General features: G+C 42.8%; 1 protein-coding gene across 1 annotated transcript; it reads right to left on the reverse strand.

Moving 5' to 3' along the window:
- Positions 1–9356: 9356 nt before the first annotated feature.
- On the reverse strand, positions 9357–15198 carry LOC131310382 (uncharacterized). Its single transcript, XM_058337368.1, has one exon. The coding sequence runs from the start codon at positions 14952–14954 to the stop codon at positions 9537–9539; it is 5418 nt and encodes a 1805-aa protein (XP_058193351.1). The 5' UTR covers positions 14955–15198; the 3' UTR covers positions 9357–9536.
- Positions 15199–17147: the final 1949 nt, after the last annotated feature.

Consider the following 17147-nt stretch of genomic DNA (forward strand, 5'->3'; position numbering starts at 1 on the left):
TTTTTGTGACTTATTGATTCATCTCGACCAGAGGAACCAAAAACTTTTTAACTCAAAAAAAAAAATTTTGAAAAAAGATAAAAAAAAAATTTTAAGTGAACTTTTTGATTAATTTTTTTCTTCAAAAAAAATTTATGAGTTTTGATCAAATTTTTATTTTTTCGGTTCCTCTCATCAATGACAAATGAATAAGTCACAAAAATTTTGACACAAAAATCAACAAATACGAATAAAATTTGAATAATAAAAAAAGTCACTCATTGTTTTTTAATCTAAACCCATCCTAAATTGATGCTTCCTCCAAAAATTTGCCTTTGGCCAGATCAAAAAATATTCTTGACGGCTGCCACTGTGACATAGGATCTTCCACTGTGACATGGAAGATCTGTGTGACCAACCACATGAAGCGGAGAAATAGATTCCAAGAGTTAGTCTAGATATTTCCTCGAATTCAAAGGAAGAATCAAAGAAAGAGGAGGAGGACGATGTGGGGGTTATTCTGGTGTCTATGAGTGAAACCAATGGGTCCTCTTCAGATGCAGAGCTGGATGCTGTTCACGGAAGCGAATCCCATTGCAAGTTAGTAAGTGGTGGCGTTGATACTAGACTCAATGAGGTCAATCTTGGTGAGGATAAAATGCTTGTGGCCAACTCCGAACCTTCGGAGTTTTTTCAGGGTAGTGAGGATAGTGAAATAGCTGCAAAGGAAAAATCCCAAACCTTTTATGATGGAGCAATTGTTGCAGGGGATAATACTCCTTGTTCAGAAGATGGCGCAATGGTATATGTCCCTGCTTCAGAGGTTGCGGAACCTAATGAAGGCTTTTGGAACCTATCAGAAGTAGGCTTTTTAAATGACAAGGAAGTTGAGGGCATCTATCATTTTGTTGACCTCAACCCAGTTGAGGAGGTTAAGAATTCAAGGAAAGAAAAATGGGAACAGAAGTCAGTAGACAATATTTTGGGCATTCCAAAACCCAAGAAGAGGGGTGCAAGTAAGAATCACAAATCCAAGAAGACAGGCGGAAAAAAGAAGCAAAAAAGTGTTGAGTTTAGATCTGCTATTGCTGCTGTGGCTTTATCCGCTTTTTCCGGAGACACTTACAGGTTTCACCTTGATGATGCAAAGGCTGCTCGGTCTATCGACAAAATCTTGGCCAAAGATTTTTTGGGTGATGATGAGGAAGTTTTAAGTAAACTCGTGATTGATCATTAGTCATCTCAGGGGCAGGTGGTTGGGTCTTGGGTGTGTTTTGTCCCTTCTTTGGGTTTTTGGCCCGGGTTGGCTTCTTGCCATCCATGGGTGGTTATTTTCCCTTTTGGTTCCTAGCGGCATGGCATATAATTGTCAGAGTTCTCTTTGCTCTATTTGATGCCTCGTGCTTTGGATTCTTTTAATCTTTGTAATCTGTTTTCAAAGATTAATAAATTTTCTTTGCTGTTCAAAAAAAAAAAAACTAAAAAGCCTCTTTAGTTCACTCTCCCCCATAATTCTTTCAATAATGCTAACCACACAGAGATTGAGAACAAATATTCTTTTTTTTTCTCTCAAAAGAGATGGATTTATTGTTATCGAACAAGTCTTCCAAGTCTTCGCATAAACTTCCGTGTACCATAGTTGTCTTGTTTGGAAAGATAGACTTTCCTCCAAGAAAATGGGACACCCGACACACCAAAGATTCTGAACTATATTATTAAAGAGATTGTTATTTTTGATTATAATATTGTGAGTCATATTTTGCACTAATATTTTTTTTTTGCTAAAAGTGCTACATACAAAGAATTTTTATCCGGAATGCACTTGTGGAGGGTATTTAAAACCGGGTATAACGCAATTATAAATACCCTCCACAAGTGCATTCCGGGTAAAAATTATTTGTACTTGGTATCCCCTTTTTTTGGTAGGCAAGAAAAAATTTATTAGAGACTTGATAGGGTACATCAAGGAGAGAAAAAAAACAAAGAGAGACAGAGAGAAGAAAAGGAAACCTACCCCATGATATTGATACATCACATGGGAAGGAAAAGAGGAGGAAAAAAAAAATAATAACTTCCAATAAAGCATTGGAAGAAAGAGAGGCAAGAAATAGCCAAACAGGTGGCACCAAAAGAAACAGGTCTAGTAACCATAGAAAGCCAAGATATCATACGCGCGCATATGGCTGTTCCAACCAACACCACTCAATTAGTATCCCTTAGGATCAAAGCACCAGCAGCAGCAGTTCATGACCAGTATAAGAGAAGCAAAGGAAGCTAGCAGCAACATACCAGAAACTAAGCAATTCCAAGGCAGAAACGAGCCCCTCACTTTGTGGTATCAAACGATATGTCAAACATAAGTTGTAAGCCTTCTTAATTTAGCCCTCCATGATAAGAGAGTTGGAAAGAGGACAAATTATCCAGAATATAATGCCTCAGCATCAGAAACAAGCCCCTCACTTTGTGGTATCAAAAGATATGTCAAACATAAGTTGTAAGCCTCCTTAATTTTGCCCTCCATGATAAGAGAGTTGGAAGAGGACAAATTATCTAGAATATAATGCCTCAGCATCAGAAACGCACGTTAACTTTAAAAATTTATTGCTTTTGATTATGCCATTGAGGATACTCTTTGAATGTGCAGCAAAGGTATCTACTAAGGTTTTTTTTTTTTAGCTTTTTCTGGTTTTGGCGCTATTCAGTTTTGTTCGTGTTCGTTAGTTTTGCGTCTATCTTTTGTGGATTATTAATTCGTCTTAAAAGTGAAATTGCTTAGTTTCTGATATGTTGGCAAGTATTGCATCTTGGGCATAGATCCGAACCGCATATAGCAAGATTGCATCTTGGGCATAGATCCGAGGTTGCAATACCTCTCCTGGCCCGGATCGAGATGATTGGTTGGAAGGCTATTTTGGAGTATAAGCCATATGAAAGTTTTGGGTTTTTCCGGAATTTTGATTTTCCAAAACCACTTCCAACCCTTCAAATTCGAGTCATTTTTGTTAACAAGATCATAGGCTGCAGACACAGAATAATTTCCATTTTCAGATCCCACCCAAATGGTGTGGTCAGCAGATTGAGTGTAGATTGGGAGATTGATGGCATTGATAGCCTCAAGGGTATTGACATCCACATATTGTGCTATCTCATCCAAGACACAATTTTCATCCATAATTAGAGTCTCTACCTTTTGGGTAGAGTTAGTATGTTCACCAGGGTGGGAGAGAGCCAACGGTTTATCTCCACACCACCAATCATGTCAAATGCTGACAGATTTTCCATCTCCAATTACCCATTTCACTCCCTTTTCAAGGACATGTTTAGTGTCCACAATGCTTCTCCAGAGATGTGATGTTGGCCTATTTCTAGGCCACAAAGAGATATAGTGATTGTTCTTCAGGTACTTATCCCTAGGGCTGTAAATGAACTGAGCCATTCGCGAACTGTTCGAGGCTCGGTTCGATAAGAGCTCGTTCGAGTTCGATTTGTCTGCTAAACAAACTGAACCTGAACCTCAATTCTAGGCTCATTCCGTAAATGAGCCAAACCTGAGCCTAACGGTATTCGGTTCGGTTAGGTTCGCGAACCTATACTTAAATTTAATTAATAATTCAATAGGGGTCTATTTGTAAATGCAAAAAAATTTTAAAGTTGTATATATAATTCAATACTTATTTTTCTCCCAAATTCTATACTATCAATGAGAGAGTTTGGGTTCGGTTGAGTTTAATGAGCTAAGCCGAATCAAACCTGGGTCTTGACGAGCTCAATTCGAGCTTAGATTCGGCTCGACTCGATTCATTTGAGTTTAACGAGCCAAACTCGAGCCAAGATGTTCAAGTTCGAATCGAACCCGAGCCGAACTCGAACCAGACTAGTATATTAACGAACCCAACCGAGCCGAACTCGAGCCAAGTTGCTCAAGCTCAAGCTCGAATCGAACTCGAGCCAAACCCGAGCCGAACTCATACCTTAACGAATCCGAGTCGAACTTAACAGGGTTTGGCTTGATTCGGTTCGTTTACAGCTCTACTTATCCCTTAGGATAGAAACCCAAAGACGTTCCTCCTCGATCTTGGTCGGAAATTTTCCAGCCAAGTTTTGGTTTTTGGCTTTTTGAGCCTGTAGACACCCCAATCTGGTTTCCCAATTGTTTTACTTTTTTTTTCGGTTTCTTGTTTCCCCAATGATGAATCAGATCAAAAACAGTCTTGAAAGTAAAATGGTTTGAGCTTGGAGTGAGTGGAGCCCGTCCTAAACCCAAAAACCCTAAATCAAAATCCTGACCTTAGGTTTTACCATTGCGCGATCTGTCGGATCCATCGCGCAATGATCCATCTGCCAGGTGTTGGTCAAAGTCAAAGCCTTGACTGTTGACCATCGCGGGGATTGTTTAACCATCGCGCGACAGTGTCACTCCATCGCGCGATGGTAAACACCTGTCACTTTCACCTTTTTCCAACTGGATTTTATGATGATCAAGGGACCACTGCCCTGAGGAACCCCGTTTTCGTCGACTAAACAGTGTTTTGCAGGTGCATGAGTTGCACCACCCTCACAACCACTCCCATCACCTTGTTGGGCTCTTCCTCCACCAAGGGAAGGTGGCCAGCCTTGTTGGCTGGTTGCTAGGCCAAGCCCTCCACCCACCAAGCACTCTCTCATCTCCTATATATACCCCCAATGGTTCTTCTTCCAAAAGGTTACCAATTCTCAAGCAAAAAAAAAAAAGCTTTACAAACCCTAGCATACTTAATATCTTCTCACTCTAATCACATCCATACACTCATTTTCCAAGCTACACCACCTTGTTCAATCCATTTTCAAAACACTCAAACAAACGTATAATATCCTACTGTTTACTGTTTTGATCCCTGAGGGGGGCTGTCAGGGCCAAGACTGGTAATCTATATTAGTCATGGTTTTAAAGTAAGCAAGGTTACAGGAAATCGTGCACTGGCACTCCCACGGGCGATGGACCAAGTCACGCGCGCGATGGTTCTCATCAGCGTGCGATGGTCCTCGTGGGGATGGGGTGCTCGTTTATTTTCTGTTTTAACAAGTGTCATGAATAACTATGAAGCATGACTAAAATTGATTCACTGTTGTGCATGATAAAATTCGTAGGTTAACTTAGAACTCTTATCCATTAGCTTGGGAATGCCCTTGGGTTGCTTCTGAACATGTCTCAGAGCCCAGGCATGCAAAGCAATTCCTGGAAGTCCAGTCATGACCCTCGCGCGACGATCTGACTCCATCGCGCGATGTTCAGCCTGTTTCTAGCAATTGCCCTTGCATGGGCAACTTGGTCTACATGCCTCTGTTTTGGTACCCCCACTATTTTGGGGTTGTATTTTATTCCTGCTATCCCTGTTTGGAATAATTATTTACTTTCAGTACATATAAACTGCTTGGTTTGATCCTAGGTGTGCACTGGTCCTTTCAGAGCCCTGAAGGAGATAAATTGAACCTGTTGGAAGGATATGACCATCGCGCGATGGTATGAGTTGGTCGCGCGACGGTTGACTTGCATGCTGGCGGACCCATGCATGCAAGTTGGTCACTACCCATATCAAATACATGCCAACGCACTATTTTGATGTCCAATTACAGTATCGGGTTCTATCTCATTTATTTTCCCGTATATTATTCATTCGTACAATCTTGTTCACATCCTGCAAAGTGTTACAGTTTTAAATCCCCTATTAATTGTTCCCCTGCCCTAACTGGCTAAAAATCGTTTAAATAAAAGAAGAATCGCAAATATTTTCGCAAAATGCTTAAGTAGAGACCAATCTCTGGATTAGGCGAGAGGGGTGCTTGACCGATTTCCTAGTCCTAAATTAATGGGTTGCCCCAAGCGTAGGGCGGAGATCGACGCAGCATAATATCCGGTAAGTCCGGAGTCGAATCCACAGAGACGGTGATGTGTGCTGACTAAAAATTCGGGCTGTAGAATTAAAATTAGCTCTTAGGTAGCTACCCCTTGTTGTTTTGTTTGAGATTAACTAAAACTTAAGAAAAATAACTTTTCTTTTCAAATAATTAAAAAGAGGTACAGTCGTAGGGTTCATAGCACTCGTAACCAGTCCAGATCAACCTGCTCAATTTGGTATTCTTAAAAATGTTCAATTTTGGATTGAAAAGATACCCCGCAAGATGCGAAACCTTAGGGTCGCCGTATACCCATGCGCAGCGGAGAATGGGTTTTGGACCCCCATTCCCCCGTTCACAAGGGCTCCGACAATGCCCAGATTCGTCCGCGGGAAGTATTTTTCCAATCTTAAATCATTTTTACATTGTTTGATAAAAAGAGCAGTACCCGAACTGATCACGGCGTGCTAATCACCCCGCGACCCTACCTATATCACTACTCACTAATCATTATGTGATAAACAAAAGAAACCCTAAATTGAAACATGATTCTATTACGCAAGATGAAAAATAAACAAAAAAATAACAACTAATTAAATACCAATGAATAACTTTAATAAAGAACAGAAATCAATACGAGTTACCGGTGTGCGGAGATCTGAACAAAACTTAAAAGAGAAAAACAAAGCTTCGAAGAAATCAATACTGTAAAATAAAGGTCGGAGTGTGTACTGAAAATACAGTGGGAGAAATTGCAGCCCTGTTCTTTCTTTAACCCTCGATCGCTGCTTGTGTTTTTCTCTGACAACCCTCCGTTCCCTTCTCGCAGCTCTCTGTCCTCCCTTTTATATTTTTTTCCGCTGACAGCCGCCCCCTTTTTTTTCAAAAGCTGCTGCCGACCGTTTTTTTTCAAAAACTGCTGCCGATTAGTTTTTTCCAAAAGCTAAAGCTGCTTTTGACTTTCTTTCAAAAGCTGCTTCCCACGTAGACGGTAGGGTAAAAAAAAAGTTGTTTTTTTTACAGGCATTGAAGGGAAGAATCACATAGAGGCCCTTGGGTTTCATCTACTTCGCGCTTTGACCCAAAACTTTTGCTACCTTCCGTTTTTACCCAAAATCTTGAAAATCGAGCTCGAGCAACCTTTATACATAACAACAAATAATAACAATCAGTTAACAAAAATAAAAGACTAATAAATATAGATTGGAGGGCGAAAATATACATATTTTAGCACTTATCACACCCCCCAACTTACATTTTGCTAGTCCTCGAGCAAAGAGAATAATAAAAAATAAATAAATTCTAACTATGTCACTTTCGTAGGACTCACGATTGCACTTAGCATGTGCAACAAGCCTTTTAAACCCCTAGGCGATCCCCAGAGGACGAGTGGAGTCTCGTGAGGGTTTACAGCAATGAACACCCGCAAACATTGTGAATACTTTTCACATGAACCCCAAAAACCTGTAAGACGGCTTAATGATATTTCAAGCAAAGAATATGAAGCCATCGCGATGAGATAATGGGCATAAACAGTTCTAGATACTATCAAGTCAGAAAAATAAGTCATGGCACCTATACTCAGCGTGTGTGAACAAGGGCTTCGGTTACTAGTGAAAAATAATCAAAAATTCTCTCCGGACCGAGTCTCGACTTCAAATCTCACCGTGTCATGCACTCAACAAATGAAATCACTCGAAACAAGGTGCATACTACTTTCAATATGTGCAGTCGGAAATATGTAACTGAAAGCAAAATGCTCTGCACAAGTTGACACAAAAAGAAAGCTCTACAAAGTGGATACACGATCTCATGAACGGAATGCCAAGTATTGAAAACTCTTTCTATCCACCAATTCACAGCCCATTGCCCCTAGGATCAAATAGGACTTTCATTCTGGTTATAACGTTAGGTAAGAGAAAGTATTTCAAGGTTAGGGTAAAACATTCAAGTGTCTGAGAATAAACTAACCACAACTCACATAGGACAAATATAACGATGCGTTCCCTCTTTCTTTCTTTATTTTCTTTTTTTTTTTTTTTCTTTTTTTTTCTTTTTCTCTTTTCAACTTCACCATATTTCTCTCCCTAACTCTTTAATACAATCTCACATTAAGAACAAATGTTTCTTCTTCTACAATAATTTTGGTGTGTCCTTCCTTTTTGTCTTTCTCTCTCTTTTTCTCTTTTGAATGGGAAAGATCACCAACAATCAAAGTTCAATTCACAATTCCACTCATCCCCCTCTCAATAATTCACCTTCACATTATTAACTAACCATTCTCAAGACACAATATAGATGGTGGAGCTCAACAAGAAAAAGGTTGTATGCACGAGGCTCAAATTGGTTCATAAGTGATAAATGTGTGAATGAAGAAACGAACCGGCTCTAAATAGCAAAGATGGCCTATAATCCTCTCCAATGGGCAACACAACCATGCAACTTTCTAAATCCAAGAGATAAGTAGGCAATTCAAAACATTTCCAACACTTGACGACAAAAATAATGAGATCAACAACGAATTTTTTTTTTTTTATTTATGACAAACAAGAGTTTATTTGACACCACTCCAAGAAAAGATAAGGCTCTAAACTCACATGGGGCATAAGTCTCCACTAAACTAGCCATCAAGAATAATCAAGTCACAACTCACAAGTAACCAAAGCCCAAACAGACGTGAAGTGCAAATGTGCTAAAAATAAATGCCATGACAAATTCTTCGCGACAAGCTAGTAAAAAGAACTACAATGCCACCACAATATTAAAAGAATGACTACCATATCTCAATCAATCGCAAGCCAATCTCGACAGCTTTCAAGTCTCATGCAAAAAGAAATCCACTATTTTTTTTTTTTTTTTTTTTTGACAAAATAAAAGTAAGTAAAAGAACAAAGTGATCCTTCCCCCCAACTTGAACTAGTCAATGTCCGCATTGAAAGCATGAAAAATAACGATAGGACAGAAACATAAAAGAGAGGAGAGATATCACCTCGAAAAGGAGGGCTAAGCAGAGTAAACTATAGATAGAGGGAGACCCCCCAACTTGGATCGAACAATCTGCAAAAATGTTAGCCTCCAAGACAGCAAGAAAAATAACTAAAAGAAATAAACAAAGCAAGAAATAAAATAAAAGACACAAAATTAAACCATCCACTTGCTTCACGCAAAAGACACGGGTACTACTTTTCTCCCTGGCCAAAGACTGTGTTTCCCTATTTGTTGGAAGGACAGTATGCATAGGATTCAACGATATCTTGAGAAGTAGTGCCATCATCTAATAGGCTGTCACTCCCTCTGGGGCTTCCAGATTCCTTACCCACCACTCCGTTTGTGAAGCAATCTCCACAGAGTTTGGACATTAAAGTCAGATGGTTCAGACAGAATTCTCGCTGCTAACTACGTGCCTGCCGTCAGACCCAACCTCCTAAGTACTACATACATAGCTTTGACCAGGTGGCTATACCAAACCATTATGCTAATTTTTTCCCTTTTCCAAATTCTAGTTTTTTTTTTTTTTTTTTTTTTTTTTTTTTTTTTTTTAACAAGAAATAAAAGAACGAGTGTACAAAGATTATTCCCAAAACCCAAGTCAATGATGGGTACCACTATTGCTAGGGGCCGGGTCCACTTCTTAGTGAAGACAGTGGTACGCGAGAGCTACCCGTCGGAACGTAGCCCAACGGCTACACAACAGGGTCATCCGAATAAACAGGATCGACCAAAACCTCAGCAGGTTCACCTATTTCCACATATTCCAAAAATGATTTTAGACGTTGCCCGTTAACCTTGGAAATATTATTATTTTTCGGGTCACAAATATCTACAGAACCATTCGGGTAAACCTTATGCACAACGTAGGGACCGTCCCACCGGGACCTCAACTTACCAGGAAATAAATGAAGGCGCGAGTTATACAGTAACACTTTCTGACCAACACTAAAGGTTTTGCGCTGAATATTTCTATCATGATACGCCTTAACCTTAGCCTTATAAATACTCGCACTCTCATACGCATCATTCCTAATTTCCTCAAGCTCACACAACTGGAGCTTCCTATGGGCACCCGCCTCAGGTAAACGCGCGTTTAGCGTCTTAATGGCCCAATAGGCCTTATGCTCCATCTCAACGGGCAAGTGGCAGGCCTTACCATAAACAAGCCGGTAGGGTGAAGCACCTAACACGGTCTTGTAAGCAGTGCGGTAGGCCCACAAGGCATCAGTCAACCGAAGTGACCAATCCTTCCTATTCGGGTTCACGGTCTTCTCTAGAATCCCCTTAATCTCGCGATTTGCTAGCTCAGCCTGACCGTTGGTTTGAGGGTGATAAGCAGTAGACACCTTGTGAGAGATGCCATACTTGTTCATTAACGCCCCAAAAGACCTATTGCAAAAGTGTGTGCCCTGATCAGAGATAATGGCACGTGGCATGCCAAACCTTGACAAAATGTTAGTTCGCAAGAACTCTAGCACGACCTTAGAATCGCTGGTCTTAGTGGGAATTGCCTCAACCCACTTGGAAACGTAATCCACCGCCAGGAGGATGTACTCATAACCGTATGACACCGGAAACGGGCCCATGAAATCAATACCCCAACAATCGAAGACCTCTATCACAAAAATGTTTTGTAGGGGCATCATATTCCGCGGGCCAACCTTGCCTAATTTCTGACACCGGTCACACGACTTACAAAAGACGTATGCATCCTTAAAAAGACTCGGCCAAAAGAAACCACACTCACTGACCTTGGCGGCGGTCTTCTTTGCGGAGAAATGACCTCCGCACGCCTCGGTGTGACAAAACTCTAAAATTCCCCTTTTATCAGTTTCGGGGACACACCGGCGCACTATCTGGTCCGCGCAATACTTGAACACATATGGATCATCATAAATATATTGCCTGACCTCTCTCAAAAATCGCTGCTTCTCAGCTGTGGACCAATGGGGTGGAATTTGCCCAGTCACCAAATAATTGGCGATATCTGCAAACCATGGGCACACATTAGCAGCGAACAACTGCTCGTCAGGGAAAGAATCCACAATGGGGAGATGAGAGGTGGGGTCCTCAAACTCCAGACGAGACAGGTGGTCGGCTACTACATTCTCAACCCCTTTCTTATCCTTAATCACAAGGTGGAATTCTTGCAGCAAAAGAATCCACCGGATAAGGCGAGCCTTCGCATCCTGCTTGGTCATCAAATACTTCAAGGCCGCATGATCGGTATACACCACAATCTGCGAACCCACCAAGTAGGACCGAAACTTGTCTAAGGCAAACACCACCGCGAGCAATTCCTTCTCGGTAGTGGTGTAGTTCATTTGTGCCTCATTTAGCGTCTTGCTCGCGTAATAAACGACGCATGGCTCTTTCCCTCGCCTCTGCCCTAAAACCGCTCCGACTGCATAGTCGGAGGCGTCACACATCAACTCAAATGGCAAACTCCAATCTGGAGGCTGAACAATCGGCGGAGTAGTGAGACTCCGCTTCAATGTCTGAAAAGCCTCCTTACACGCCTCGGACCATACAAAGGGCGTGTCTTTTGACAGTAAATGGCACAACGGCCGGGAGATAGCACTGAATCCCTTAATGAAACGCCTATAGAAACCGGCGTGACCGAGGAAAGATCGAATGTCTTTTACAGACTTTGGAGTGGGAAGATTTGCGATCAAATCAATCTTCGCCTTATCCACCTCAATACCCTTGGATGAGACAATGTGTCCTAACACAATCCCTTGGGTCACCATGAAGTGGCACTTCTCCCAATTAAGCACAAGTTGCTTTTCCTCGCACCGTTGCAAGACCTTTCCTAAGTTCTCGAGGCATTCGTCAAACGAGTCCCCGAAAACTGAAAAGTCATCCATAAACACCTCCACGATCTTCTCTACCATGTCGCTAAAAATTCCCATCATGCACCTTGAAAAGGTTCCGGGAGCATTGCACAAGCCAAAGGGCATGCGACGGTAGGCAAACGTACCATAAGGGCACGTGAAGGTGGTCTTCTCCTGATCCTCCATGGCTATCTCAATCTGATTGTAGCCAGAGTACCCATCCAGGAAGCAATAGAATGCCCGGCCAGCCACCCTCTCCAAAATTTGATCAATGAATGGGAGAGGGAAATGGTCTTTCCGGGTGCTCGCATTGAGCTTCCGGTAATCGATACAAACTCGCCACCCGGTTTGAACACGGGTCGGCACTAGTTCGCCCTCGCCGTTTCTCACGACGGTCACTCCTGCTTTCTTAGGCACCACCTGCACTGGGCTCACCCACTCACTATGGGCTATCGGGTAAATAATACCCGCATCTAAAAGCTTCAGCACCTCAGCCCGAACCACCTCCTTCATATTGGGGTTCAGACGACGCTGAGGTTGCCTAGTAGGCTTCACATCCTCATCTAGAAAAATGCGGTGTGTACACACCGTTGGACTAATACCCTGCAAATCTGCTATTGTCCAGCCTATCGCACCCACGTGCTTTCTCAACATGGTAAGCAACTTAGCCTCTTGATCTTCCTCAAGGGATGAAGAGATCACAACCGGAAAAGTATCATCGCCTTTAAGGAAGGCATACTTAAGTGTGTCCGGCAGAGGCTTTAGCTCTGGTTTAGGTGGCTGGACAGACGATGGGAAAGCTGTAGGAAATGGGGCGCCCAGCGGCTCAAGAACTGGGTTCCAAGCGGCGCCACACACATCCTCCACTGCAAGCATCTCCATTAAACTTCCTACATCTGGAGAATCTAAAAATGACGCCTCCTCGGCGGTTAAGGTTATCTCCAGAGGATCCTTGTATAACACACTATCGACATGCTCTTGTACCAGCGTGTCGATCAAACTCACCTCATATATCTCCTCATCATCCTCAACCCGGCTATCCACGTTGAAAACATTCACCTCCATTTTCAAGTCCCCAAACGACAATTGGACTTGTCCAGTTTTGCAATTCATGACAGCACTGGAGGTGGCTAAAAATGGACGGCCTAGGATGATAGGAGTCTTTTCAAAGACCTCTGGTATTGGGCATGTATCCAGGACAATGAAGTCGACTGGAAAAAGAAACTCGCCCACTTGAATTAGAACATCCTCCACCACCCCCTTTGGAATTCTCACACTCCGGTCAGCCAACTGCAGCGTGACCGGTGTGGCTTTCAAATCGCTTAAGCCAAGTTTCAAGTATACTGAATAGGGGAGCAGGTTGACACTCGCTCCTAAATCCAGCAAAGCCTTATCAAACTTTTGGCCTACGATCGCTATAGGGATGGTGGGACAACCAGGGTCTTTACACTTGGTGGGGATCTCAGTTTGGAGAATGGAGCTCACTTGCTCCGTCAGAAGCACTTTGTCCTGACCCTTAGTTCTCCGCTTTGACGTGCATAGATCCTTCAAAACCTTAGCAAACTGAGGAATTGCGTCAATGGCTTCCATCAAAGAGATTGGAAACTGAACTTTCTTGAATAATTCAAGCATTTGAAAGTTCACATTGACCTTAGGTTTCGCCACCAAGCGATTTGGATATGGAGCAACGGGTGGCATTGGAGTCGTGGGGGCCGCAGTTGCAGGCACCACCACTTCAGGAGATTCCGCCTCTTTCTCTACTTCAGGAACACTTCCCAAGTTTGGAATGATTGCTGGAATAGCTACCGGCACCGAGGGTGGCACCGATTTCTGCTTTGGGGGCAAATCTTTGTCAATCACCTTCCCACTTCTGAGAGTGGTGATCGCTTTAGCATCTTCCAGACTGAGATTCGGATTACTTGGGCCAGAAGAATCGCCCACATAATGGGTACCAGCGGCATTGACTAAAGGTTGAGAAGGAAACTTTCCCTTCTCCTGTTGGATTTGTCCAACTGCCGCCGTCAACTGGGTCAATTGGGTCCTAATGTCACCAATTGCCTGTTTGGTTTGTTCAGTGAAGCTTAACTGAGACTGCATGAGAGCCTTCATCATCTCATCAGTCTGTTTATCCCGCGGGGGATGGTTTATGCCTGGGGGTGGTCCAAAAGATGAAGGACCGAACCCCTGCTGCTGCTGAGGTGGGTAACGAAATTGGGTCATTTGGCCTTGAGGAGGCCGGAATTGCTGAACTTGTGGCTGAGGTGGTGCTTGGGGTTGCACCGGGGCTTTTTGATCCCTCCAACTCAAAAGTGGGTTTTGGGCCCACCCTGGATTGTAGGTATTTGAATAAGGATCCCAACGCTGGTTAAGTGCGTTCACCTCAGCCTGGTTACTATGGTATGCGTCTTTGACAATGGGAAATGCGGGGCAAGCAGTGACAAGATGCCCCGGACACTCACATAACGCACACACCTCTTCGACTTTCACCTCATTCACCTGATGGACTTGCTTAAGCTTCAAGTCCTCTAATTGTTTAGCCATCTTGTCCAGCTGAGACTGGACATTGTGCTCTCGCACACTAGAAGGAAAAATGCCAGACCCACTGGGTCCCTGTGCAGCCATGGCCCTATCACCGAGGTCGGAAGGTTCCCAACTTCGGTGCTTCTCGGCCAACTCTTCGAGAAAGTCCCACGCATCGTCCGGGGACTTATCTAGAAAATCCTCCTCTTTACAGAGGTACTCCATTTGTTGGACCGTAGCAACATTCAAGCCCAAATAGAAAAATGACACCAACTGGTGTTTCATGAAACCATGATGTGGTAAGGACAACAACAAGTCCTTGAACCGCTCCCAGCACCTTAAAAACGACTCGCCCTCTTTCTGCTTATACGATTGGATTTGGCGAGTCAGGTACTTCGATTTACTTTCCGAGAAATATTTCTTGTAGAATAAATCTCGGACAGCAGCCCACGTCGTGAGAGATTGTGGCTTCTGCATCCGCAGCCACTTATCTGCATTGTCCCTGAGCGAGGCTGGGAAAAGCTTAAGGCAAGCATTCTCCCACTGAGTAGTGGTGGCCAGGGTGCGCACCAAGCCCTCGAAATGACGGACGTGCTCATACGGATCCTCATTCTCCTTCCCATGAAACAAGGGAAGGGCATTATGTGTACCAGGTTTAATGGTGAAAGCATTACGTGCTTCCACCGTCTCGGTTGGTAAAACTATTGGACTGAGAGGAGTGGTCCTCTCAGGATGCATGTGTGCACGCATCGACATCGGTGGCTCTGCTATTGGTGGCTCAATTATTAAATCAACAAAAAGAGCACCGATATCAAAAGAATCACCACTAAAAGACTCTCCCTCCACGATTACTTTCGGCTCTCTCTCAATGGCTACGAGACGCCTGGTATTGTCTCGGTAGTACTTAGGCTTTAGTGGTGATTGCTTTCCTACAATGGAGGATTGCGCACCTCTACCTATGATGGCTCAAACAAAATTAAAAAGAAAAAATAAAAATAAAAAATAAAACTAACTACCCGAATTCTTTAACACACGTTACCGTCCCCGGCAACGGCGCCAAAAATGCTTGACCGATTTCCTAGTCCTAAATTAATGGGTTGCCCCAAGCGTAGGGCGGAGATCGACGCAGCATAATATCCGGTAAGTCCGGAGTCGAATCCACAGAGACGGTGATGTGTGCTGACTAAAAATTCGGGCTGTAGAATTAAAATTAGCTCTTAGGTAGCTACCCCTTGTTGTTTTGTTTGAGATTAACTAAAACTTAAGAAAAATAACTTTTCTTTTCAAATAATTAAAAAGAGGTACAGTCGTAGGGTTCATAGCACTCGTAACCAGTCCAGATCAACCTGCTCAATTTGGTATTCTTAAAAATGTTCAATTTTGGATTGAAAAGATACCCCGCAAGATGCGAAACCTTAGGGTCGCCGTATACCCATGCGCAGCGGAGAATGGGTTTTGGACCCCCATTCCCCCGTTCACAAGGGCTCCGACAATGCCCAGATTCGTCCGCGGGAAGTATTTTTCCAATCTTAAATCATTTTTACATTGTTTGATAAAAAGAGCAGTACCCGAACTGATCACGGCGTGCTAATCACCCCGCGACCCTACCTATATCACTACTCACTAATCATTATGTGATAAACAAAAGAAACCCTAAATTGAAACATGATTCTATTACGCAAGATGAAAAATAAACAAAAAAATAACAACTAATTAAATACCAATGAATAACTTTAATAAAGAACAGAAATCAATACGAGTTACCGGTGTGCGGAGATCTGAACAAAACTTAAAAGAGAAAAACAAAGCTTCGAAGAAATCAATACTGTAAAATAAAGGTCGGAGTGTGTACTGAAAATACAGTGGGAGAAATTGCAGCCCTGTTCTTTCTTTAACCCTCGATCGCTGCATGTGTTTTTCTCTGACAACCCTCCGTTCCCTTCTCGCAGCTCTCTGTCCTCCCTTTTATATTTTTTTCCGCTGACAGCCGCCCCCTTTTTTTTCAAAAGCTGCTGCCGACCGTTTTTTTTCAAAAACTGCTGCCGATTAGTTTTTTCCAAAAGCTAAAGCTGCTTTTGACTTTCTTTCAAAAGCTGCTTCCCACGTAGACGGTAGGGTAAAAAAAAAGTTGTTTTTTTTACAGGCATTGAAGGGAAGAATCACATAGAGGCCCTTGGGTTTCATCTACTTCGCGCTTTGACCCAAAACTTTTGCTACCTTCCGTTTTTACCCAAAATCTTGAAAATCGAGCTCGAGCAACCTTTATACATAACAACAAATAATAACAATCAGTTAACAAAAATAAAAGACTAATAAATATAGATTGGAGGGCGAAAATATACATATTTTAGCACTTATCAAGGGGTGCCTTAAAACCCTTCCCGTCTCGTAACTTGGCTCCCGAACCCAGATATGGTTATAACGGACTGGTTCCTTAACTTTTTCAAATCAAATAGCGCGGCAGGTGCTTCGAAATGCGGTTCCTTGGGTGTCGGACCTTCAAAACCCGAGTGGCGACTCTGTATTTCGCGAGCGCTCACCGTCCGCGCACGCGCTCCCTCGATTCCGGGTCCTCCAGTTCGGAAATGCCGAAAATTTTTCGAAGGGCATGCTGCGCACAAAGCCCCAGGCCACCACTATCCTTGCTTTTGTACACCTTATCCCACTTGACAAAGTGCATCTTCTTATTTTCAGGTGAATCACCACATAAGAAGTGTTTGTTTAACTTGTCAAGTCTTTCACGAATAGAAGCAGGAAGATGCATGGTTTACATAGTATAGCTGAGAATATTAGACATAACTGATTGGGCAAGAGTAGTTCTACCAGATAGCAAGAGGGTGTTAGAAACCCACCCAGCAAGTCTATTTTGAAGCTTTTCAATGATATGGTTAAAATCTTGTTTGCTCACTCTCTTATATTACAAAGGCACACCTAGATATTTTCCCAAGT

Source organism: Rhododendron vialii, chromosome 12a (genome assembly GCF_030253575.1).
Source record: "Rhododendron vialii isolate Sample 1 chromosome 12a, ASM3025357v1".
Taxonomy (NCBI): Eukaryota; Viridiplantae; Streptophyta; class Magnoliopsida; order Ericales; family Ericaceae; genus Rhododendron; species Rhododendron vialii.

What these genes read in the sequence shown, in the direction of transcription:
- LOC131310382 (XM_058337368.1), bottom strand. Translation starts at nt 14,954, where the DNA reads ATGTCGATGCGTGCACACATGCATCCTGAGAGGACCACTCCTCTCAGT.